Below are 26,719 nucleotides of genomic sequence, written 5' to 3'. Positions count from 1 at the left end.
GGAAAACTTTGTAAATAGGACCATTTGATCATGTTCTTTCTAGTTAAGGTGTGGCTGCTTGAATCAGGTGGGTCTTAGCCCTGTTACTGGAGGCCTTACAGCGAAGGCCACAGGGAGGAATAGAAGCTGGAACTCAGCAGAACCTGGAGTGGTGGAGGAGATGGGAGACAACCTCTCCAAGTACACTGCCTTGTGACAGAAAGACAGGGAGCCCGGATCTCTGGCAGCCAGTCCTCCCACACCAGTCTTCAAGGAGAAAGCATCATCTTGCCTAAGCCTCAACTTTGGACTTCTCTGAGTCCCAAAACCGTGGGCCCATGAATTCCTCATTAATCCCACCCATTGCCTGCTATTTGTTTTAGCAGCTGGAAAATGAAAACACTCATACAATATGTGAGAAAGGATCATGTTAATCTTGGGGACTGAGAAGTCAGGAAAGATGTTCAAGTCACATGTTGACACTGGTCTATTGAAAACACTGTGCTGAAAACTGAACCAACTCCAGAGTTTCTATCACTGCTGTCCCTAAAAGTAGGATGCCTCTCTTAAAGCACCTGCTGGGAGTGAAGGGTGGCGAGAAAAAATTCTGTAAAGTGCCTACATTCTCATGTTTTCACTTATGAAATGGAGCCCTATTTATGAGGTCTGTTTATTATACATCTATATCTGCATACTGAGTGCAAGGAAAGTTAAACAAGCAAATTTATTGCTACCTTCCTTGGGGAAAGAAAATTGTGGGGTAAGAATTGCCAATACTTTTAAGGAGAACTCAAAAGTTGGTAGGTAACTAGGAAACATATATCTACTTGAGATGACACTGACAATCTATATCTAGATTGATTTTTTAAATGAAGAAGTTCTTATTTTGAGACACATAAACAGGACTAAATATTAAACAAAACATTTCAAGTGATATTTTATAACTGTTCTATTTTACATTTGCAATATATTGATAAATACTTTCAATAAATAGAATTTGATAATTTGACAGTTGATGCCATGGTAATTAAAAGAAAATACTGAGGATATTGGGAAATTTAATAAATATACTTCCTTTCAAGGGTATTTTTTTGATACTCTCTGCAGTTTTAATTTTGAAAGGCTTGCATTTCTGTGTACAGAATGAATCATGAATGTTTGTTCAACTGAACTAAATATGGTTTGATATGAAACTGAAACTTTCCAAATATTGGAAATCTTTTAAAAGTTCTCAACATCTATCTTCTGTATGAAGTTTTTTCAAAATAACTTCTTCTGATATTAATCAATTTATTTATCTCAGAACTTATTAAATATTTATATTATAGTTCAGTGACCTAAATTATCTAATAATCATCTTACTAGATATTGCAAATCTTTAGGACAGAGTCAAGAATCAGGAAGTAATCACAAGAATCGACAAGATTTATGCAGAAGAATGCGTATATTTTTGCAAGTTATCCAAAGAACATCACTCATAGTAAATTATCTATTATTCTTTAAATGATTCAAACAAACTTGTATGGGGGGTTGAAACCACACAACACAGGTATAAATGGACTTAATTAAAATAATCATGGAAAGCTTGACAATAAGGATGGAAAAAAACAAATAAAAGATGTGTAGGGAAGCAGATGTGGCTCAACTGACAGAGTGTCTGCCTACCATATAGGAGGTCCAGGGTTGAATACCCAGGGACTCCTGGCCCATGTGGTGAGCTAGCCCGCATGCAGTGCTGCCGCACTGGGGTGCCCCATGTGCAAGGATTGTGCCCCACAAGGATAATGGTCCCATGTGAAAAAAAGCACAGTCCCCCCAGGAGTGGCACCGCACACATGGAGAGCTGATGCTGGAAGATGACACAACAAAAACGAGATGCAGTTTCCCAGTGCTGCCTGATAATACAAGCAGATGCAGAAGAACACACAGCGAATGGACACAGAGAGCAGACAACAGGGAGGAAGGGGAGAGAAATAACTAAAACAACTCTTAAAAAAATAAAAATAAAAGATATGTAGACATATCAACTCATAAAGCAAAACTAAAATAATTTTTTCTAAGGCCATATTTCTCAAAGAAATTCAAATGCCTCTAGAATTATAGCTGTGTAATGTATAATGTTCCTGATATCTTAAGACGTTAAACATTATTTTCCTGTGTAATCTTCAAAGAAAGTTCCAAGATGTAAATAAATTTAGAAAAATGCTATCAAAATAAGAAAAGAATAAAATAAAAATTGGAAATAGCGTGGTATTATTTTTTTCAGTATGTCTAAACATCTTGAAATTGTAATCTAAACAAAGGTAAAAACTGAAAACTTATGCTGTTTTTGCTAGGGATTAAGCGCACCTTTTCCTACTTCCCCCAAACAAAATTACAGAGCTTGTTATTTAAGCATACCTCCAAATTTGAGAGTTTCAGTACAAAGCAATAGCTACATACACATAGAATGCTTACTGGTTAATGTAATAATTTCCCTGGCTAATCCAACGTGCAATGCACAAGACTTCCAAGACTATAAACTGGGGCAAAAGTAACAAATGGAGAAACAAAATAAAATTCAAGTTTCAAAACCTGCTCTAAAAATTATTATTATGACACTCAGGTCATTTTCACTTTTCAATAAGATAAAGATGTTGAACTTCCATCTGATTATCAGTCCACCCTGGCATAGGAAGAATGTACATTACCACAGGAACAATTTGAGGGACTAGAGAGAAAATGTAAACTAAATTTCTGAATGGCTGAATAAGGGAATTAATTACAAATTGGTTTAGCTGATAACGCAGAAAAATTTGTAGTCTTACAGTGTCAAACTTGTTTTCATCCTTCACTTTAAATGGCATTGGTATCAATGTAATCATCCTGTTGTCAAACTTCACAGTTTCAACTTTAGATATGCTGGAAATATTCAAACACACCACCTTAATATTCTCATCTTCCTCTTCCTCTTTACCACGAGAAGATTCATCTTCTGCTTCCTTCAACCATTTTATAAATGGTTCGGCAAGTTCAAGACATACTTCTTAGAGGCCTTTTCTGAGCAGCTTACGATAAACTCTTCTTCTACAAGTTCTGTGTCATACATTTCCTTCAGGATATGTGGAATCTAGGAGATGAGTTGAGCTTGATGCATGACCACCACACACTCCAATCTATGAAGAAGGTACCACTGAGCCTTTTTGTTGTTATGACAAACTTGTAGGAAATGGCACTGGTATTTCTTAATTTGTTCCCTAAACTTCTCATTAAAAACAACTTCATTCAAAATGTGGCTCAACTGATAAAGCATCTGCCTACCATATAGGAGGTCCAGGATTCAAACCCAGGGCCTCCTGGCCTATGTGATGAGCTGGCCCATGCACAGTGCTGCTGCTTGCAAGGAGTGCCATGCCACGCAGGGGTGTCCCCTGAATAGGGGAGTCCCACGCACAAGGAATGCACCTCGCAAGGAGAACCGCCCTGTGCAAAAAAAGCACAGCCTGCCCAGGAGTGGTGCCGCACACAGAGAGCTGATGCAGCAAGGTGATGCAACACAAAGAGACATAGATTCCCTGTGCGGCCAGACAAGAATGCAAACAGACACAGAAGAACACACAGCGAATGGACACAGAGAGCAGACAATGGGAGGGGGTAAGAGGGGAGAAATAAATAAAATAAATCTTTAGGGAAAAAAAAACAAACAAGAGGGGCCATGGCTTTTGCATGTAGTTTTTCTGTTTCAGATACAATTTATTTGTCAGAAGAGTCAATAATACCCTCTTTTTTCTTTTTCTTAACAAAATTAAACAGGATGTCACCTCACTCTTCAACAGTCCTTTCCAAATCATTGCTGAACATCAAAGCCTTTGCATACTCACTGTTTTCACCCATTCCCTGCCTTTGTGCTTCCTCGGTTGCATGTTTCCCCCAACCATCCTTTCCCTCCTTTTCCACAGCCCATGAAGGAGGACTGATTTCATTTGGTGGTGATGGTGGAAACAGAGTCATTTTCCTTTTTTTTGACCACCCTATTTTTCATTTCCTTTTCTTTCTTTCCTTTATGAGGGTCAATATTCTTAAGTGGGTTTTTGAGAATAATGTGCCATGTTTATGAAGTTTGGCAAGCCTGTCTCGATAGCCATAGACTTTACAAGATTTGTCAATTGTTTACTTCTTTGGGTTGACAATGCAGATCTGATTCAGGATTTTCACACTCAGGACAGAGAACAAATTTTTTTCATGAATCCATCCATGTCTTGAAGCTTACATGCCTCATGAGATTAATTGACAATGTAATGGTCACTCTTAACATTAAATTGGGTCTGTGCTTCCAGCTCACAAGCAAAATATTTGTGTGGGACACCCTGGAGAGTGATTAAGTGCCTTTGCAACATCAACGGTGTTGACTGTAACTGTCTTGTTTCCATTTCCTTTGTCCTCAACCTTGACCATCAGGTGGGGCATCTTGTTGTAATAGAACTGGTCTTTGACATTCTGCGGTTAACATTGACAGGTATATTGGCTTATTAGTTGCTTTATCAATGATCCAAAGAGAGCTTTGCACCTTTTTGGTATCTTCTGTCTGGAGAAGAAACGACATAAAAGACTGCAAGAATTCTTGGTCTCTGACATGAAAAAAATTTCACCACTGAGGCTATTGGCATCTTGCTTTATGCCATGTTTCCCCAAAGCAGGTACCAATGGCTGTACAATAGTTAGTTTTCATCACATAAAGACATAAACCCAATGCTGCTAAACTGGGATTGGGATGGACTGAGGCGCTTTATCAACCCAAGTCCTAGGAGGCAGGAGAGGAGCAGGCAGAGAAGCAGTGAAGGAGATGCTGGACCCGGTGCTGCTTCCAAGCTCGGGGCCTGTCCCAGCCACACCAGCCATCCACACCAGGCAGAGCCAGAGCTGGTGACTCCAGAATGTTCTCGCTTTGACTCAAGAATAATATGTTTTGATACATTCTATGACTTTAAAGAGGTATATTAGGAATATGAAACAAATGAGAGTGACTTTCTGGGGGCAGTGCCTTAGGGGTTATTTACAAAGCCGCAAAGGATAACGTCCCTGAATAGTACTAAAAAGTAACTGAGATTTATGTGCAGGGAGATCCTAAACCCCAAGTTAACGAAGGCAAAGGTGGGACTGCCCCTCCCACTTTTCATCGAAACCCCATAAACAAGGACATTTTACTTCTTTTCATCTTTGATACTCACTTCAAACTGACAGGATGGAAGGAATGGATGAATGCCCTAGAGTTTGTTTGTTTCTTTTCTTTTTTTTAATTTGTTTCACATCTGGATCTACACTCTATTTCTATTGATTTGGGCTTAGATTCCAAATCCTTAAGAATGAACCTAAACACGTACCTTGTACTCTTATTCTAGAAAAAATAAGCCATTTATATGTTTTGATGAATAATTTCTTGTTTCTAATAAATTATCAAGTATTTGAAACACAAAACTGCTTTTATTGTTTTCTAAAATTCCACAGGCAGGTTCTCAACCATAACAGCAACTACATGGAGTCTAACTGGTGGTAATTATGTGAATTCTTACACTTACATATGTTTAATATATAAGCATGATTTCTAAAGATCACTAATACCAGTAGTGTATAGGGCTTGGGGGTATTTTTTTCTGCATTATCAATTTTGGGGGGAGCTACCTACACCTTATTCAATAATAATCCAGAGTGCTCCATGTGATTTGAGTTGGGATGGTACCTTTTGGCCCAGTGAAACCATACCCTGGATTGGCCAATCAGAGTATACATTCTTGGACTGAGTATTTATGTCATTCAAAGTATGTGACTACAGCTGAACAAATCTGAGTCCTTCTTAGGATGTGTTCTGTAGATATCAGGACATGGCACTTCTGAGATCAAGAATTCTATTCGATATACACTTGGATTTATTAGTGATCATTTTCCCCATCACATGGAAACAACTATTCTACAAATAAGGCCAAAATGTGGGTAGGAAGGAAACATTTAACAATACATTTTCATAACCTAAATTCCAGGCATCTCTGAAGCCATCTGATCCCATGAAATTTCCAGTGTGAGTAGCCAATACAGTACTCTTCATGCTTAAGGAAGTATAACTGTATTTCTGATACTTCAAGGGAAACTATCCCAACTAAGTCATGATTTAACAACACCACAATATTATTAAAAAACAACATTTTACATATTTAAAACAACAATATATTTAAACAACAATATATTTAAAAAACAGCATGGGGTACATATAGCCTCAAACTGACTAAAGAATGGCCCTGTCCCTACTCTCCTCCACCCCTTAGACATCCCTTCCCATAACAACCTGGGAGCATCCTGAGTTTTTGCTGCTTTAACCTTGAACTCAGCCCTCTTCTCGAGTTTTGAAAAAGAAGCACATTCCGAAATGTTGTCTCAATACTTACATACAAGCCCCTGACACTTAGCTTCTTTTTCCCCTCAGTCATATATAACCTGTAGAGTGGTTGCCATGGGTGTAGACATACTCAAGTGGACTTCTTGCCATCTTTCTGTCCATTACAAGACATCTGCAGCTCTCTGTAAGTAAGCTCCCCTAGTAAATGCTTTCAAACTGATCATCCTGGAATCTGATGACTCTTTAGAACTACAACCAACCCCACTATGTGACAGTTTGGGACAGTCCTGGCAGGGTTTTCACCTATTTCTTCTTTAGGGGTGGGGGTGGGGAGTCCTGCTGCTTGATCCATGGGGCATAATATTTATTAAAATGTCTAATATGTGCACATGTTAGAAAAGAAAAAAAATATATATACGAAAGGTTTTCTCTTGAAAGTAATTCATTCCATTCCTGACCCTTTCCTCCTTGTTAACAACAAATGCTGTGAGTCATTTCATGGGAAAGGTTCTAGAAATTTCTTATACATATTCAAGATATATTTTCAATATGCAGAAATGTTCTATTAAAAATTGAGTATATTTTCATATAAACACATTTAAATATGTTTTTATGATGGCACATAAATTCCACTTATTGATGTTTGTTTGTTTGCTTGCTTTTTTAGGCAAGGGAGTAAATAGTTTAAGAAACAAGAAAAGAAAAACAGTAAACAGTAAAAACAAAGTTAAGCACAGATTAGAACAGAAGAGAGAATTTTACACACTTAGCATAGGGAAAGACCTGATAGAAGCCATCTTCTGGGAACTATATAGAAGAACCCTCTGGGTTCTGGGCTTAAAGGTTCTCGGCTTACATCTCAGAAAATAATTTAAGGACACACCTTAGGGTAGGCAAGGGAGTAAAGAGTTTATCAAGAAACAAGAAAAGAAAAAGAATAGTACACAATATGAGATATAGGTTGCAGGTGTGCTGCAGGGGGAGATGCCTACTCATTGATTTTAAATGCATGTGTAGGATTCTGTTACACAAATACGCCATCATGTGTTTCTTATTGAAAGTAATTCTAATTTTTTACTCTTATGAAGATGGTGAAGGTGAATGATTTTATATATATGTTTTTAAAGTCACATAGGAGTATATCTGTAGGAATAATCCCTAGGTATGGAATTGCTTGGGTAGGAATATATGAATTTTAAAACTTAATAGACACTGCCTCTAAAGAATTTGGATGAATTTATTCTCCCAACAGCACATTGCCATATAAACTGGTTAACAAACTGACATAAATTGATTTGGATAAATTCAAGTTGATCTCAAGTTCACTTCCCAGTCATTAGAAAAAATAGGGCTTTGGTCCAGTAATTCTCTTTTATTCTACAGTCAACATTCATTGAGCTCCCCAGACTTCAAAAGGTCTAGAATACATCAGTTAAACATAGAAATGATTAAGCAGCAAGTACGCATGTACTCACGTTGATGTCTTCCAAATCTAAATTGTTTAGAATAATATTGTTCCTCTTCCAGATGATGGGGGGCCTCAGGGCTCCCTGGACGGCACAGCTCAGTACAGCACTTTGTCCCACCGTTGCCACAGTCGTGCTTAGTTTCTGATCTTCAGGCACACTCAACTGGATAACTTCTGCAAAGATATGGTGTCAGCAATGTTGATGAGCATGTAGTTTTGTAAGGTTAATTAGTATGAAGTTTCTGAATACTAGTAATTAAGGCTTTTAATTTGAATCAAAAAGAAAAAAGCCTATGATGAAATGATGAAAGAGTAAAGTGTTTCCAATGAAAGGTCAGAATGACATTTCAATTTAATTGATTGACAAGCATCTTCATGAAACAAAACACTATTAAACATGAAATGAATAGCAAAAGAAGAGTTATAATAGGCCTGGAAGATTGTGCCCCAAAGAGAGATAAATTATTTAACTACCAAATCGACATGTAGTGTGCTCATCAGCATTGAAATAAAAATGATGCAGTTTATGCCCTGATAGATTTATACTGCAGGTGAGGTGAGATCATTGTCGGCTGGCTTGAGAAAACACTAGCACGGCTGAATGGGTCAAATGCATCATTGCGCTGGGAAATATAAATTGACTCTGAAGAATAAGATTTATTTGGGATGATAAAGGAGAAAAGGCTTAAGTCCACTGATCAAATAGTAATTAGGTGGAATTCTGTCAGCTGCCTTTATCAGAACGTGTCAGTCCAGTAGAGTCACTTCCTGAGCCTTAAATTTTTAAAAGTTAAATTGCATACGTTTAACCTAGCAATGAACACATTTCTTGTAATAATATTGCCAAACCGTGAAACTATAGTTTGAAAGGTGGTTCTGACTTTCCTTTTCTGTTTTCAGACAGTCTTTATCAACTATGGTAAGTAACAACTGTGCAATTGCCAATTTATCATGACAGATGACTGCTTTAAAGTCTACCAATTCTGCATGCATGTGAAAACTTACCTTAGGTTTTCAGCTGACATTCAAAGACACCTTCATTTTTCTACACTAAGTTTGAGTCTTATATTTTGAATCTGCTCAGCTTTAGCCATGTTAGAAATATCAAAGATGAGTATTTTAATTTAAATGTTGATGTGGAGAGAGAGAATACATAGTTGTCCTTTGTTCCTTTGTTGTGGTTGATGATATTTTTCATGGACAGGTGAAATGGGGAGAGTGGTGGCTCTAAATTTGTACTAATTGTGATTAAGCATAATCCTTGAATTACCCTCTATTTTTCTTTTTGTTAATACTGTCTTCCTTTGGAGGAGGAAAGGAAACACTAATAAAAATATATTTTACATAACAGAATTTCCAATAAAGTGTTTTTTGTGGGTTTTTTTTGGTAGCAAAATAAATTGCAATACCAAAAAGAGCACACAGTTTTGCATCAGAAGGCCAGAATTGAAAATATAATCTCCCCACATGCACAAGTTAAGTGTGAATGTTAAATGATATTTGTTCTTATTGAGCATTGGCTGACACATCATCTGATAAAAATATTCAGAAATAGACCGACATTTATATTATGCTATACAAAATCTAGTTTTTAGATCTAAAAGGAATATTTACTTATATCATCATTGTTTTGTGTTTTCAAAGAGGGCAGACACAATTTTGAAATTGAAAAATGATAAAACCCTTCTACTGAAAGGCTCAGCCAAAGTTAACCCCTGTGGTTATTACATTGCTGATATGAATGGATAACAAACATCTTGCTCAGTACTTTCTACAGTTTAATGTTTTGCTAATGACATTATTCATATATGCATTGCATTTCAATAATTCCTGAATCAATATAAACCAATGGAATATTTGCTCTTCTTTAATGTCCATTTAATCATAAATTTCTGTATGTGTGTAGACATGTATGCATGTGTGTGTATATTTCACTAAAGGAAAATTTATTTGAACAATTAAGCAGAGAAAACACTTGAAATCTGCAGTCACAGTGTTTCTTTACATCTTTTTTATATAAATATCATAAACTTCCATGAAGAGTGATAATTACATATGTAGTAACATCATGTACAGTATAATACAAAAGTATTAATTATTTCCATAAACATTCTTTATTTTCAACATCCAGGTTCCTCATAAAATCATGTAAGGAATAATGGGAAACCTGATTTTTAAAAAGCATGTTAACTTTGGTTATATTAATTGCTAATAGGCTACCCTGGACTTTCTTCAATTACCTCTCCAGACTGAATTAGTGGCTATTTATGTCGTTAGGAATTACAGTGCTATTTTGGTAATATGAACATCTTAGAACAAATGCTGACTATTGTAATAACATTATGTGGAGCATCTTTTTAGAGTTTTTTTTTTTTCTGAGAGGGTACATAATTAGAAATACGAATCAATATTCACCCAGAGAACATTAATATGCAAAGAAAAAGCTTTTTTAAATTAAAATGATACACTTTATAAAGAATTTTAAAACCATCTTGATAATATATACTATTAAATGATGGTATATATTTTTTTAATGTTAGACTTTTTTTGCATTTTTAAACTCTTCCCTGATATATTACTCTTCAAAGACTAAACAAATTATTCTCATTGACAGCTTCTCAAAGTTATGTTGTCTTTCCCTTAAATACATTTTGCAGAAACATTTATTTTAACTACAAAGTTGTTACACTTGTTTTTATTAGGCTTTCTGAAAGTTATTAATAAGCAAAGTTTTAATCTCACAAAATCACATTTAAATTTTACTTCTTAAATTTTATCTTGAATGTTAAATGATTAAAAATGTCAAATATTTATTAATTTTCATAGTCAAATGGTGATTTTTTTTCTAAAAATAAATTAATGACCTGTATATGAATATGAAAATAACTATGGATCTATCTATAATCCAATTCTAAAACTGACTTTTAAGAGTTTGTCTTTGACAAGAGCATGTTTGAGTGGCGTGATCATAGTTGTTTATTTAGAAAAAAGGGTAGTTAATCTATGTTCACTAAGTTATACATTAATGATGGAATATTTTATTATATAGCATTGTACCCAAAAGCATCCTGTACTAGTTGTATACAGATAACCCATTTGAGGTAGATAGCACAGATCATATTTAGTATCTGTCTGCTATTCAGTCCAAGTGATAACTCATGATTTAAAGGTGTTCTTTTAGTAAAATCATGTATCGCATGGTATCAACAGTCATCTCATGGCATGAAAAATGACAAAACACCTAGGTTAGGTATAGTAGATTGTGTTTTGGAACAATTCAATACTTCTTTTGACCTACAAACTTTGTTTCCTATTGAAGGTGCTTTCAAATATTCAAGAAAAGAAGTTAGAGTTCCACCTGTGGTATTTCCTACCGTCTCATATTATGAAAACTAATAGGTCATATCTAAGTCCAGTTGTTGTTGTTTTTTGTTCCCTTTAATTACTGAGGTAAGCTAAGAGACATGTAAAATAGTTTCTCACTATGAATCCCTTACTCTGTTTACCAAATTTTACAATTTGAGTCGAGCAATTTTAAGAGCATGGTTTCAAAGAAGAAAGAAGCTAAAACTTTCTTCTAGCGGAATCTAAAGTTAAAGAGACAAACATAGCCCAATTTAAACTGGTACAGATGAGTATTTATGAAACACGTATTCTAGTATTAACTAGGGAAGAGTAATAGTGATAGGAACTTGAGTAAAAAAGTACTACGTGATTGTAAAATAGTACAGAAATGTAATAAAATATTGTATTTATGAAACATCAGTTAAAAGAAGATGAAGATTTTTGTGACTTAGATTGAAATTCAATTTAAAACCACAAAATAAGAGGAGGTTATCATAGCTAGAATTCTGCTCTTCTACATACTTAGGTAATTTCAAGTTTGTAAATGCATCCTTAAATTGAATAATTAATTTTAATTTATTTAAATATCAGTTTCATAAGTCTTATTTTTCTAGTTCTTATTCACATTTTTCTACTCATAATGGGAATTAAATGTTCTAGTTTAGAGTAACTATTTCTTTTACCTGATACAACCACTACTCCCTTTAAAGAAATGAAACCTAGAGGGAATTTCATCAGTAATATTTCCAAATAACATGACTTTCCCTTCTGTAATCCATAAAAGAAATTGCTAATTAAAATCAGGCAGTACTAAAATATTATGTCAGAAATAGATCACAAAGGAAAATACTTAGGAGTCCTTAATGGAATAAATTAATTGCTCTCCAAATGAGAGAACCACAGTTACTCAATTACAAGTTCTTTGAGTAATTCAGAAATACTCATAGTATCCTTTGGCATCAACTGGCAATTTAAAAATAAATATTAATTTCCTTGCTAGTTTATATGCTAATTTATTGTGATAAACTGTCTAGAATTTTTTAGACCAATTGCTTATCTAGAAAATATTATATGCTTATACTGTAATTGCATCATAAATTTAAAACAAAATAAATTACAAGAGATTGAGAAACTTCTATTTTCCAGTAATAATAGACTAGATAATTTGGACTACCTCTTCCACTGAAGAAGTAAAACAACAAAAACAGCAAATAAATAAACAACCTTGGACTAAAGACATAAATATATTAAAGAGATAAAGAAGAGATGAGATGTGGGGGCATTTTCAGAACTTGGAGGTATCCTAAATGATATTCCAAGGACAGATGCTGCACATTATATATCCTGCCATAATCCAGTGAATGGACTGGAGAGAGTGTAAACTACAATTTAAACTTTAATCCATGTAGTGCAGCAGTGCTCCAAAATGTAGTCACCAAAAGCAATGAATGTGCCACAATGATGAAAGAGATTGTTGATGTGGGAGGAGTAGAGGGGGGGAGCTGTGTGGGAACCTCTTACATTTTTTAAGGTAACATTTTTTTTGTGATCTATGTACCTTATAAAATGTACAGTTTAATAATAATAATAAAAAAGAGACAGTGAGGAATCTCGCAGCTTAGATCTTGACAGGAAGATGAGGTAGCACTTGGAGGTCCACATTCCTTTGGGAACTTTGTTACTTTATAGAGGCACCCTTTTGTAACTTTGTCATCCTGGAGGCACAGGGATAGGTGCAACATTAGACTACAATTATCTCAGTACTAGAAATACAAGGTGCCACTCTCTGGAAGTAAATGTATGGACAGCAACATACCTTTATCATGGTGTCTCATGAAACATAAAACTTTCCTCTTTGGAGAAAGACAATATCATCCTAGTTACCTAATAATTGTTAAAAACAATTTTTAAAGTGCAATACCCAGCAAAAAATCAAAGATATCATGACACATGAAGAGAGAAGACGACATGATGAGAATGAACAAAAAGTTGATTACAACTTACTCAAATGCAAGTGGATTGTAAAATGTATTATGTTCACATAAATGAAAGCCAAGGTTAGAAATTTTGACAATAGAAAACCACACATAAGTTTCTGAAAGAGCCAAATAGAAATGATAGAACTAGAGTATATAATAACTTTTATTAAGAAATAAATTGATGTGCTTAACAGAAAATTGGACACAGTAGAAAATAGAATTGCTAAACTGGAAAAGAGATTAAAATATACTTCAAAGAATAAAAAGGAGGACAAAAATTTCAAATGTGAAAAAAGAATAAATAAAATAGATTTGTATGGTACCCAGAAGGAGAAAAGAGAGACAAGGAGGCAGAAGTAATATTTGAAGAAGTAGTAACTGAAATTTTCACATAAATATTGAAAGACATCTGACAGATTGAAGAAGCCCATCAGTTTCCAGGCAAAGTAGATGAAAAACAAATAATCTAGCCTGGACACTTAACAATAACATTGAAGAAAATCTATGGCAAAGAGAAACCTTAAAATTATTTTATTAAATATTGTCTTTACACGAAGGAGAGATAAAAAGGAACTGATTTTCATGAGGGAAAACAATAAGAACAAGGCATGATTTCTTAAAACTGAAGAAACTGGACAAAATTAAAACTAGAATTGTATACACTCATTTAAAAGTGAAAGTGAAATAAACATATTTTTAAGAACATATTTAAAAATGTCATCTCCAGCAAATACACCTTAAAGAAAATTTTGAAGAATATTCTTCAGGCAAAAGGAAGATGATTCTAGATGGTAGTTCAAAGATGCATAAAGGAAAGGAGAGCAAAGAAAGTCTTAAATGTAAAGTTCTAAAGTTATTGGAAGTTATAGTTTGGCATTAAACCTTGAAAATTCAAAAGAATCTAACACAAAATACAAGATGCTGATTTGGACTAAAAAAGGACCCCTGGAGGGTGGGGGAGAGACTGTGCCAGACTTGTTGGCAAGACGCTGGGACACTCAATCCAGTTTCTGTTGGATGAACAACCTAAACACAAAAGGGAATTTTCTTGGTTTACTGACATTTCTGGATTGACCCAATCTGGACCCCAAGGTTGAATATTCTAATGGGGAAGAAATCAGAGAGAAAAAAGTCCCACAGAAAAAAAAGAGGAATGAATGAACTGCAGGAAGACAGAAGGGAGGCCAGAACCAAAAAGTATATAGAAAAGGGAACACAGGGTGAGGGAGAAAATCCAAACAAATCATAGTAGCTGGCAGAAATTTCTGCACAAAAATGAACAAAAGACATAAAAATTCCTGAAGAAGTAAGAGAGGAAAGAAAGCTTTCTTCTGGAGGTGAAAAAAAGTGCAGTCTTAAAAACTGTACAAGCAGATCCAGAGCAAGAATGAGTTGAAAAAGAGCTGAGATAATATGAACAGGTAAATATGGACTGTTCAAAAAGGTCAGTTATAAGTTGGACAAAGTGTCAAAGAAGAGCTTTAACACAGTCAAAGATAAAACACTAGACAAGAGGAAGAAACTGACCTGTAGAGCTAACTCATCAAGATAATCAAATTCCCAGATATGAGTGAAAATATAGCTCAGTTAAAAGAACAAATTAAAACTTCTGAGCAGAGAAGACACAGACTTTGGGACAACTAATAAAAAAAGTTCAAACAGATCTCCTTAATTAATTCAAGTAAATGAAGGAAATATGGATATGGAGCTAAAGGATATTAAGAAGAAAATGTGCAAGCATAAAGAGTTTGAAAGTACAAAATGAAACATAACGGCAATTAAGGGGTTGAAATACACAATAATAAATATTAAAACATACTAGACATATACAAAAGCAGATTTGAACAGGCAGAAGAATCAGTGATCGAGACAACAAAAAATGCAATTAAAACCATGTGGTGGATGTGTGGGAGTGCTGTATATTGCATACATGAATTGCTGTGGTCTAGGGCTCTTGTGAAGAGAAGTTCAATAATTAGGGGAAAAAAAAAAAGGAAAAGAAAAAGATAGGATGTAGAAATTTTTCCAAGTCAACACGTATTCTATATCTAACCTTTAAACCCATTGCTATATCCCATTTTGCTAGTAAGAGATCCTGACATTATATTGGGGCTTCAATATTCAGGAAGTTCTGGATCCCAGAGTGGTCCAACAATGGCAGCGGAGGAATACTGGTATAGGATACTATTGACAGGGGATATATGGTTGACAGGGAGCTATACAGGGCATATGTCCAGGGTGCACGGTAATGTTTGGATATACTCATAGTGGCAACAATTAAAAACTAAAGCTGGGGGGGTACTGGGTCCCTGGCCAGGGGTGCTGTGCTGTGGTCCCTAGGGGAGCAGCGGCAGTCCCCCAAGTGCAGCAGCAAGGACCGAGAAGGAATGAGGGTCCAACAGTGAGTCCCTGATACTAATGACTATGCTTGTGAGCGAATATGCCTGAAATAAGAACAAGGCCTAGAGCAGCACTGTGCCTGGGAATTTCCTCCTGACAGCCTTCATGTTACTCAAATGTGGCCAGTCTCGAAGCCTAACTCAGCATCTAAATGCAATGCCTTCCCCCCAGCGTGGGACATGGCACCCGGGGATGAGCCTCCCTGGCACCGAGGGATCACTATCAACTAACAACTGATAATGCAACTGGAAAATGACCTTGAATTGAAGGTTCGATGCAGATCAGTAGAATATCCCTGTCTACATAGAATAATATGACTTTAAAATGCTGTTTGATCTAATGTAAGGGGGAAATAGAAAGGAGAAATGAGTTTATATGGCTATGAGTCTCTAAAAAAAAAAGAGTCTGGAGGCTGTCAGAAGGATTGCCCTTATGCACAACTGAGCAGAGCCTAAGAGACAGATAAAGTAGATACAATCCCCAGGTATTGGTTCCTTTGAGGGCTAAAGGGACCCACGGGTTCTATGGTCATGGCAGATAGTGTTCACTGCCATGTCAGATGGCCCTTCTTTGGAGCTGGTGTTTCTGCATGATGAAACTGGACCCAGAGAGGATCTCTTTTCATAAGACTATCATGCTACTTTACTGGAATTGTAGTTGGTATTGGGGTTTAAGATATATTTAGGGGATTGAATCTTTTTACTGACAATATGATAGCCAGGCCCTGAGCCTCAACAGACTCCAGCTCCTACAATCTGATTTATTGGACTCACCTCACTCAGCTAAAATGGAGTTGGAGAAGGACAACCACCACACCATGGAGCCTAGAGTGCCTACAACTGAAAGCAGGAGGATTGCATCCAGTAACCATGTGGAATCTGAGCCTCCTCTTGACATAGAGGTGCAATGGACACAACCAATCCAAGGACCACAGAGAAAAGGTGGCATTGGAGTGGGAAAAGTGGACATGGTGGCTGATGGGTAAGGGGAATGGAAGGAAGAGATGAGATGTGGAGGCGCCTTTGGGACTTGGAGTTGCCCTGGATGGTGCTTCAGGGGCAATCACCGGACATTGTAAATCCTCCCAGGGCTCACTGGATGGAATGGGGGAGAGTGTGGGTCATGATGTGGACCAATGACCATGAGGTGCAGAGATACCCAGAGATGTACTTACCAAATGCAATGGATGTGTCATGATGATGGGAGTGAGTGTTGCTGGGGGGGGCGGGGAGGGGTGCGGTGGGGGTGGTGGGGTTGAATGGGACCTCATATTTTTTTAATGTAATATTTTTACAAAATCAAAAAAAAAAATATAGTCAGAACAGAGAGAGAGAATAATTTAAAAAATTTAGCAGTGTCTCAGGGATTTGAGAGACAGCATGTAGCACACAAATATACTTGTACGGGATGTCCCAGAAGGTGAAAAGAAAGGAAAAGAGACAGAAAGAATATTTGAGGAAATAATGGCCAAAAACTTGCCAACTCTTAAGAAAGATTAAATATGCATATCCAAGAAGGGCAAGGAACTCCAAACAGAATAAATTCTTATAAATCTATTCTAAGACACATACTATTAACAGTGTCTGTGTCAGTTTGATATTATTTATGAATCCCCAAAAAAGAGAAAAAATTAGGTTTGTAAACTGGTCTGTTTCTCTGGATGTGATACCATTTGATTGTATTAAATTAGAAGTTTTAAATTCACTTGATAAAAGATTAGGGCTTTGATTTGGCATCATCAGTAGGACATGACTCAGGGATGAGTTCCCTCTTCCTCAGTAGGCTGATGTAACTGGACACTCACTTGAGAAGAAGGCATGACAAAGGAGAGAAGGTTCAAATAGCTAAAGCCTGGGGAGAGATGAGTCATTTGCCTAATTGTTTGCAGCTAAAGAAAATAGAGCAGCTGAGCAGCTGATAAGGCCTGGAAAGAAACAAGTACTGTGCCGGGAAGCCCTGAGAGCCCTATTCCTGCCTAAGATGAGGAGAAGCTGGACCCACAGAGTCCTAAGAAGAAGAAGGAAGGAAAGACCAGGCAGAGATCACCCGACAATTTGCTTCAAAACATGGCAGCTGTCTTTGGTGAGAAAGCAGCCTTGACTTGGACTCTTTAGGGCCTTATAACTGTAAGCTTTGAGCCCAAATACATACCTTTTATAATGGCAACAGATTTCTAGTACTTTGCATCAGCACCCCTTGCTGACTAACACAAAATCAAATGCCAAAGAAAAAGACAGAATTCTGACATAATGAATATAAAAGCAATTAGTCACAAACAAGGGATTCTCAATAAGACTTTGTACTGATTTCTCATCAGAACCATGGAGGGAAGAAGGCAGTGCCATGATATATTTAAGGTCAACCAAAAATTTTTTATTTGGCAAAATTAACCTTCAAAATGAGTGACAGTTTAAAATATTCACAGATAAACAGAAATTGAGAATTTGTCAACAAAAGACCTATCTTAAAATACTACTAAAAGGAGTGCTGAAGGTTGAAAGGAGAAGACAAGGGTGAATGACTTGGAATAGTATGAAGAAATGAAGATACTCAGTAAGAGTAACTAAAAGGGTTAATGAAAACTCATTAGCACTCTATCTTCAATATACAACAATGATTTTTAATTCTGATAAGAGTCAGGATACAATTAAAAGTCATATTTCTCAGAATGGGCATATAAAATATAAAGAGAAAAAGTGGGAAAAAATAACAAAGGGGAAAAACAGAAGGATATCGGAGCAGAGACTGCGTGTTATTGACATGAAGTTGGTATTTTCACATTAGTAGATTATATGTAGGTTGTGTAATACAAACACTAGGATAACTAAAAAGAAATAGAACAGTCAATTACCAAATATATTTGGAAGGGTAATGGGCTGTGAATAGAAAATAACATCTTGAAAAAAATAATTAAGTTGGAAAACTCACATTTCCTTACTTTAAAGTTTATTGCAGTGCTATATTGATCAACACAGTATAGTACTGTGTATCAGTGGAACAGAATTGACAGCTCAGAAATAGACCCTCACATCTATAGCCAATTGACTTTTGCGAAGTCCACACAATTGAGAATGAAAACTCTCTTCAACAAATGGTGCTAGGAAAATTGAATCTCCATATGCAAAGAATGAAGGAGGCTCCCATCTCACACCATATATAAAATTTAACATAAAAAAGATCAAAGACCTACAAATAAGAACCAGGATTATAAATCCTTTGAAAAAAATGTACAGAAGTATCTTTAGGATCTTGTGTTAGGCAATGGTTTGTTAGACTTTACATCCAAAGCACAAACAACAAAAGGAAAAATAGAGAAATGTGACATCATTAAAAGCTTCTGTGCATCAAAGGACTTTATTATGAAAGTGAAAAGACAATCTACAGAATAGGAGAAAATATTTGGAAATTCCATATCCTATAAGGATTTAATATCCAGAATATACAAAGAAATCTTACCCCTCAATAATAAAAAAACAAACAACTCAACTTATAAAAATGGTCAATAGACATGAACAGGCATTTCTCCAATTAAGATATATAAATGGATCAAAAGCACATGAAAAGGTGCCCAAGATCACTAGCTGTTAGGTAAATACAAATAAAAACCACAAAGACACATCATTTCATATACACTGGAATGACTAATAAAAAATCAGTAAACAAATGTTGGAGAGGATGTAGAGAAATAGGAACATTCCCTCATTGCTGGTAGGAATGTAAAATGGTGTAACCGCTGTGGAAGACAGTTTGGCAGTTCCTCAGAAAGCTAAGTATAGAATTATCATATAACCCCACAATCCCTCTACTAGGTATTTACCCAAAAGAATGAAAGCAGGAACTCAAACAGATATTTGCATACTGATAGTCATAGTGGCATTATTCACATTTTTCAAAAGATGAAATCAGTGCAAGTGTTCATCAACCAATGTATAGATAAACATAAAGTGGAATATACATAATGATAGAATGTTATTCGATCATAAAAAAGGAATGAAGTCTTCACACATATGATAACATGGTGAACCTCGAAGGCGTTTTGCTGAGTGAAATAAGCCAGATACAAAAGATCAAAGTTTGTATGATCTCACTGATATGAACTAATTATGATAAGCAAACTCACAGATTTACAATTCAGAATATAGTTTACCAGTGGCTGGGTTGGGAGTAGAGAAAAGGGAGTTAATGCTTAATTTGTACAGAATATTGATTTAGGTTGATTCTAAAGTTTTGGAAGTAGATGGTACTGAAGGTAGGACATCATTGTGAGAGTAATTAGACTGAATTATATATATGAATGTGATTAATACAGGAACATTTAGGTAATACATGTTACTAGAATAAAAAATAAAAGAAAAACATAAGAATGTGTACCACAGTGAACTCCATTTTAAACAATGGACCATAGTTAATAGTACATTTTAATATAGTTCCATTATTATAGCCAAGCTATTACACTAATGCGAAGTGTGAAAAATAGGGTGGTATATGGGGATGGTGTATTTTTAACATAATTTTTCTATAAACCTACAACTTCTTTAATTAAAAAAATATAAATATAAAGAATGCCTAACAATATAAGAAAATATCTTCATAATCTTGGACAAGAAAAGTTTTCATAAATAAGACCCAACACCACTGGTCACAAGGTAATTATTTGTAAGTTTGACTACATATAATTTAAAATACCTATTCCTCAAAAATAATATTAAGAGAATGTATTAGGTTTCTCCAGATCAACAGAGATGACAAAAGAGATAGATGATCAATAGATAGATGGATAGATAGATAGATAGATAGATAGATAGATAGATAGATAGATAGATGATATGATATAATATGGATGATATGTTATAGAAATTTGCTTATGTAACTGTGGCGATTAGCAAGTCCGAATCCCATCCCATGGGGCAGGCTGCAAGTCGGAAATTCCAAAGTAAGTGAAGTTAAATTCCCCAGGAGAAGCAGGCATTCTTGGTTCTGCCTTCTGAAACCTTCAAACTCAGCTCTGGCTTTTAACATCTCCAACTGAATGGATGAGGACACTCACATCATTGTTGAGGGCAATCTCCTTTGCTGATTTTAGATGCAATCAACCATAGATGTAGTCAACTGACTATAGATGTAAATGCATTTAATGCATTTATGATGTATATTCACAGTAACAAAAAGGCCTGTGTGTACTTAAACAAACAATTGTGTACCATAACCTAGCTAAATTGACACATGAATACAATCATCACAGAGACCAAAATCACAAGCCACCAAACAGGAAAAGATACTTGCAACCCAAAATATGAAAAAAAAGTTCTCATCTGCAGAACAAATGAAGATCTACTACAAAGTGTAAGAGAAAAACAACTCAATAGAAACATGGATAAATGACTTGAATAATGCTCCCCAAATTAGTTAACCCACATGTCCAAATAAACACCTGAAAACATGATGAAATATATTAATAAACAGGGAGATGCAAATCTGAGCCAAAACAGGTCAGACTGGCACAAATTTAAGTCTTGTGATAAAACAAAAAAGTATTGCAAAGAATGGTAAGCAATATAAACTCTTATGTACCTCTCAAGGCAATAGATAAAAATTATCATTCTCTTTTATTAGATGGGGCCTAAAATAGGCAAACTTGCCCTGCCAGTCCATTTTTCCAAGAATCAAGCAAGTTCTATGACTTGAAGAGGCCTGGAGTTTGGACATGGAGAAGAAGACTGTGTTTAGATACTATAAAGAATAGTGGAGGCAGCAATGCATAACTATTCAGGATACTTTTAATAAATTGCACAAAGTAGAAAGAAGGACAGGACTAAATAAGAGAGAAGAGTCTGGTAAGGAATAGGACTTGAAAAATCTGAAGTTTATCCTGAGAAGTAAAGAGAAGAAAAATACTCAAGAAGCCCTTGAAAACTTTCTGCCAAAATTCTGGAAGGAGCAAGACTTATAAGCACAAGCATAAATAGAAGTATTAAATAGATAAAACAAAAAGGTCATTTCTTCTTAAATCATTAGTAAGACTGAGGTTATGGGGAGATAAAAAAAAAGTCTTTCAAAAAAAGATTTTCTATAAAACAATGAAGCATAGATTCTTGTACCAAACTGGAATTTCATTTTAAATTCTCTTTATAACTCTATAATAGGATAATATAGTATTATGGATATGGCTGTATTTTTATATTAACTCAAGCAGTTTCACAAATTATAGTGACAGTTTTGTATTCTATTTTTATTCATGATTTTGATAGTACTTCTGTGGTCTTAAAAATGCAGTATAATTATCATTTCAACTTTTCTGTTCAATTTCACTTAATTTCTCTCTTTGAAATGAATTATATACAATTGAATTTTAAAGTGAAATACATGAAGAATCAGCTTTTCATTCAGTGAAATGTATGACACAAACAACTTGGGAAATAATTCTATCTTATGCATTATCCTTGCTATTTGAATCCTGACTGAACAAAAATCATATCCAACTGAGAGAATAGAATGGTCATAAGTAGTCAAGTGAATTTTTGCTTTATGATTTGGGAAAGAAAATGGAATGACCTTAAAACCACAGATATGTAGACTGAAATGATAGATAATTGATAACCCAAGGTTTAGTATGCCAAGCATAACATCTGTTTACAAGTAAGTTGCTTTTTGTAAGCTGAGGGTAAAAGAAAATAATTACCTTTGACTCAGCCCATACTATTTGTCAGACACTATTCTGAGTGTTTGACTCATTTATGCTTCATAACTACACTATGGGGTAGATGCTGTTATGATTTTGAATTTAGTTTTATTCTATTTGAGGTGCTGTCATGTGAGCAGGTGATAATTGAATCTTCACAAGCCATCTTGTGATCATGATGGGAACTTTCTACAACACAGTAAGGACGGCAAATGGAAAGAAAGATGTTTAGGTCCTTGACAGCAATTCATGAGAAGAGAATAAAAGCATGCTAGCTCTGGATGTCTTGTAAAGCAATCATTTAAAAAAGATACATGCTTCAGATAATGAAGACCAAATAACACAGCGGTTAACAACATGAACTACATTATCAAAAGGGCCTGGATTTCATATATGACTTTGAAGCCCACTGGGGTTTGATAACAAATGCAAGCTATTTGGAAGACTTTTGACAGGTTATTAAAACTGAGTCTCAATGCTCATCTTTGAAAAGGAAAGATAGTACCTAACTGTTAAGACTGTGAGGATTAGATATATTTTAAATGTTTATGACCATGCTTGGCCCTTAGTTAATCCTAAATATGCTGTTTGTTACTACAAAGGGAGAAACGTTGAAGAATATGTGGGTGAAGAAAGAAAGGCAGTTTCACCAATGTTTGTGATATAACATTATTATCAGTTTATGAAAGGTATTGTTTAAGTAAAATTTTATTGGATCCATTTTCACAGATATTAAGATTGAGACAGGAAAGCCAGGCTGACAACTACAAGGTTGTACATGTTTTGCTTGGGTTCAGCTTACAGACTAACTGTTCTGAGCTGATATTTAAATATATGTTATGTTTAATAAGAAAAATCTGTCAAAAATATTACAATTCTTCTACTTACAAAATTCATGAAAAATATCAATGACAAGTTGAAGTGATCAAGTGGCTTTTTCCTGTATGATATGTAGGCATTTTTTTCATGATTTGAGTACATTTGATGTCATATTTTAAACACCTGAAATACTGAGTTCCTGAAAAGCTGAATTGCGTTATTATCTTTAATAATTTCTTTGTAAAGTTTCGACATGATCACGTATAAGTGGGATTTAATGTAGTAAATTGAGAGGAAAAATTGCACAGACATGTATGAAGGAAAGAGTCTAACGTGAGTTGATTTCTATGAATCCTTATTTGTCAGTCAAGGTATAGTGATCGTTTAATCAATACCCTTTCCCCGTATGTTAACAATGTGTTCAGTGCCATGATAAAAGCTATTATAGATAGAGTAAAAAATATATTAACCTCTGTTCATACATTCAGTTTATCTCGAAGAAACTCCAGGATGTTAATGTTGGAGTCAATCAAATGTCATATTATTTGCTCTGCCTTTAATAAACTGAAAAAAAATCACTATTTTTTTAGATTACAGTCAGTCAAACAGAACTAAATGAATGAACTCTTCCTTCCAAACAATGTACTAGAATTTCGGCATTCAGACTGAAAAAGACCTTCCTAATTTAAATAATTCAGCTGAAAACTATTGCTATATGCCTTATAATGCACTTTTACTGATAAAAGTGATATTACCTTCAATATGAAGGTTTATAGTTAGTCACTCTAATCGTTTTCAGCAAATACATGTGAAAAATGAGAAATTTTCTGTTTTGGCAGCTCCTCACAGGGTCCAAAGACTGGGCCTCAACTATGCAAATTCAGAAACAAATTTAACATTTCATCCAGAAATAATTAGTCTATTGGGGGTTGACAGAGCAAAGGAAAATCACAGGCTACCTTTGTTTATTTTGGAATACCAATTTATTCATTTACAATGGGGAGCACATCAGCTTTAGTACCTAGTGTCAGCTGTGAGCCTGGGAATCTCCCTCCTAATGCACAGGTCAAAAGCTTCACAAGATTGATGAACAGAAAATTACAAAAAAAGAGTGCCATTCTCAAGCCAGTCAGCTCTAATCAGCTAACGAATTGCCCTTTTCAACTCTAAAGACATTTCTTTCTAGAGAGCCTTTCTTTTACTTGTCACTTCCAAGTTTATTGACAAATTCTTTGCTCTCAGTCTCCTTTTTTTTTACACCATGCATATCACCATATGTTTGCGTTCAGAGTATTAACTCAGGTAGGTGCAAAAGAATTAAATGTATTAGAATTTTCTTAACATCTGTAAATGCTCCCGTAGATCTGTGCTCAGCAAACCGCCTGTGTCAAATTTGGCTGACCACCTTTTTTTGTAAATGAAGTTGTGCTGCAACACAACCATGCCTATTCATTTTGGAGTTTTCTATGATATTGTCTATGTCCTGTGTATGTCTTGTTTATGGCTGCTTTCATGCTATTAAAACATAGTTGAGTAATTGGTACAGAGACCTTATGGTACACAAAGCCTAAAATATTTACTCTCTGTACATTTACAGAATGCTGCTGAGCCACTGAAACACTACTTTGTTGGTTTTATGTTTCTTCAGCTTGGTTAAGGCAAATGTCTATTGGATTCTTCTCATTTTTTAGATTAAAGGCACTAAATGTAAGATGGAAGAGGATGCATGAAAATTACTTCCATATATATACAGGTGGGTTTGCAAAATATCACTGTTTTTTAAAATTTTTATCTTGGTTGAGGCTTCTTTAAAGAAGAGAAAAGGATGAGTTTCTACAATAACCATGAAAGTTGCTAGTTTCAGAGTCCAACAAAAAAAAACGACAAAATTACTCAAGTTTGTCCTGTTCAAATGCAACTTCTTAGCCCTTTGCAGTAGGATAGGACAAGATCTATCTTCTCCTACTTTATCAAGACTTCTTCCTTCTTAACATCTAAACAAAATACTAATTCACAGGGCAAATTTCTCAGCCAGAAAGAAAGCAATCTGATTATCCAATATAAGTCATTCACAGTACTTATCTGTGGATAAGTTTGATTCCCCAAGAGAGTAATTATAATAGGGGACATTGATTCAGATGTGTCTTTAACCATCAAAATGCTTAGCAGAAATGCTTTTGAGAAGGAAAATCTTCCAGGCAACCCTTCTTAACATTCTTCTTCCACTTCTTTCTAAAATTCAGAAAGACCTGGATCAGAAAGCCCTTTTTACTTTCATTCATTCTTTTCATTCATGCTTAACAGAAAGTGAATTTACAAAATATTAATGAGATGACAGGTAACATTTTCTTATGGTCTATAATTCTGTGAAATTCTAGAACTAAAGAAAAACTTAGATTGCCATTACTTTTTTTCACTTTTCCCACAATAAAAAGCCATAAATTTAAGGCTTTTTAAGGCCTATGATTGTAGTCACTGATTATGTAATGTCACTTATAAAACTAGGACTGCATTTTCTTTGCATAAGAATAGAGTCCTAATTACTTCAAGTAGGTACTCAGTGTATTCAAGGCATAGTTTCAAACATTAGCACTACTTTGAAATGACATGTCTTTAAAAATCCTTTGTAAATACACTGTAATTGGAAGCTCTCCAACAAATTAAATGGTATCTAAATGCCTAAGGTCCCAAGTTGAGGGTTTATATCATCATAGTCTAAACAAAGAAAAAAAGAGTTGAACAATATATACAACTAATTCAGAAAGTATGAATAGATACTCTTTAGAGTTACTGCTAAAAGTAATGTATTGGATTTAAATTATTCAGATTGAAACTGTATTTACTAAATTGAAATTTGCACGGTTCTGGCTGAATAGATCTCAGATTTCCTACAGCATTGCTTATTTGTGAAGAGGGTTCCAGGGCAGTAAATATCAGCGCCTACATTTTGGGGTTTCCTTTTATTTTTTTAACAAATAAATTTAAAAAAACTTCAATATTTATAATAAGTTTCACAACTTTGTCAAGATTTTACTAAGAGGATGTTTCTCATGCTCATTTGAGCAAATTTTGTGACAGTATTAATAATAAAACTTAAGTATATTTATTTTTATAAATCTAAAAGGATTTTTAGCAATATTTGAAACAATAAAAGTTAATTCTTTTTATAGTATCCAAAACATAGTTATTTTTGTTTAAGTAGATAAAAGAATGGGTCAAACACATATGTAGCTGAATTGTAGTCTTTGATTCTATATCTGATACTAAATAAATGGTAAGAACATATAGTCCATGTATCAAATGCCACTATTTTTATATTTAAGTCTGAGTTTTGAATCATTAATTTTGTGATGCAATACATAATATATTTTATCAGGTAACATTTACAATTGAGTATTTTATAAAAATGTATTTTCAGTTTAATTTTAATGTTATTAAAAAGAACTATAAGTTTTTAAAAAATATTTATTCTTTATTTTTATTTATTTCTCTCCCCTTCCCTGCCCACTCCCCTGCCCCATTATCTGCTCTCTTGTGTCCATTAGCCATGTGTTCTTCTGTGTCCACTTGCATTCTCGGTGGTACTGGGAATATGTGCCTCTTTTTTGTTGTGTCATCTTGCTGCATCAGTGCTCCATGTATGTGGTGCCACTCCTGGGCAAGCTGTGCATTTTGCATGGGGT

At 34.9% G+C, this 26,719-nt stretch overlaps 1 protein-coding gene and 1 pseudogene across 4 annotated transcripts in view; both read right to left on the bottom strand.

Annotated features, from left to right (window-relative positions):
- The window catches only part of FSTL5 (follistatin like 5), an 849,524-nt gene that overhangs the window by 282,952 nt on the left and 539,853 nt on the right, over positions 1–26,719 (bottom strand). For all 4 annotated transcript variants that reach the window (XM_058276333.2, XM_058276388.2, XM_058276438.2 and 1 more), the window contains exon 7: positions 7,822–7,988. In XM_058276333.2, the coding sequence (XP_058132316.1) occupies positions 7,822–7,988 (167 nt within the window). The remainder of the gene's footprint in view (positions 1–7,821; positions 7,989–26,719) is intronic.
- Positions 2,815–6,058, bottom strand: LOC139439296 (eukaryotic translation initiation factor 5 pseudogene; annotated as a pseudogene).

The sequence above is a fragment of the Dasypus novemcinctus genome, chromosome 1 (assembly GCF_030445035.2).
Source record: "Dasypus novemcinctus isolate mDasNov1 chromosome 1, mDasNov1.1.hap2, whole genome shotgun sequence".
NCBI lineage: Eukaryota > Metazoa > Chordata > Mammalia > Cingulata > Dasypodidae > Dasypus > Dasypus novemcinctus.
The sequence above is the reverse complement of the archived record's forward strand: the minus strand, read 5'-3'. Positions and strand labels throughout refer to the sequence as shown.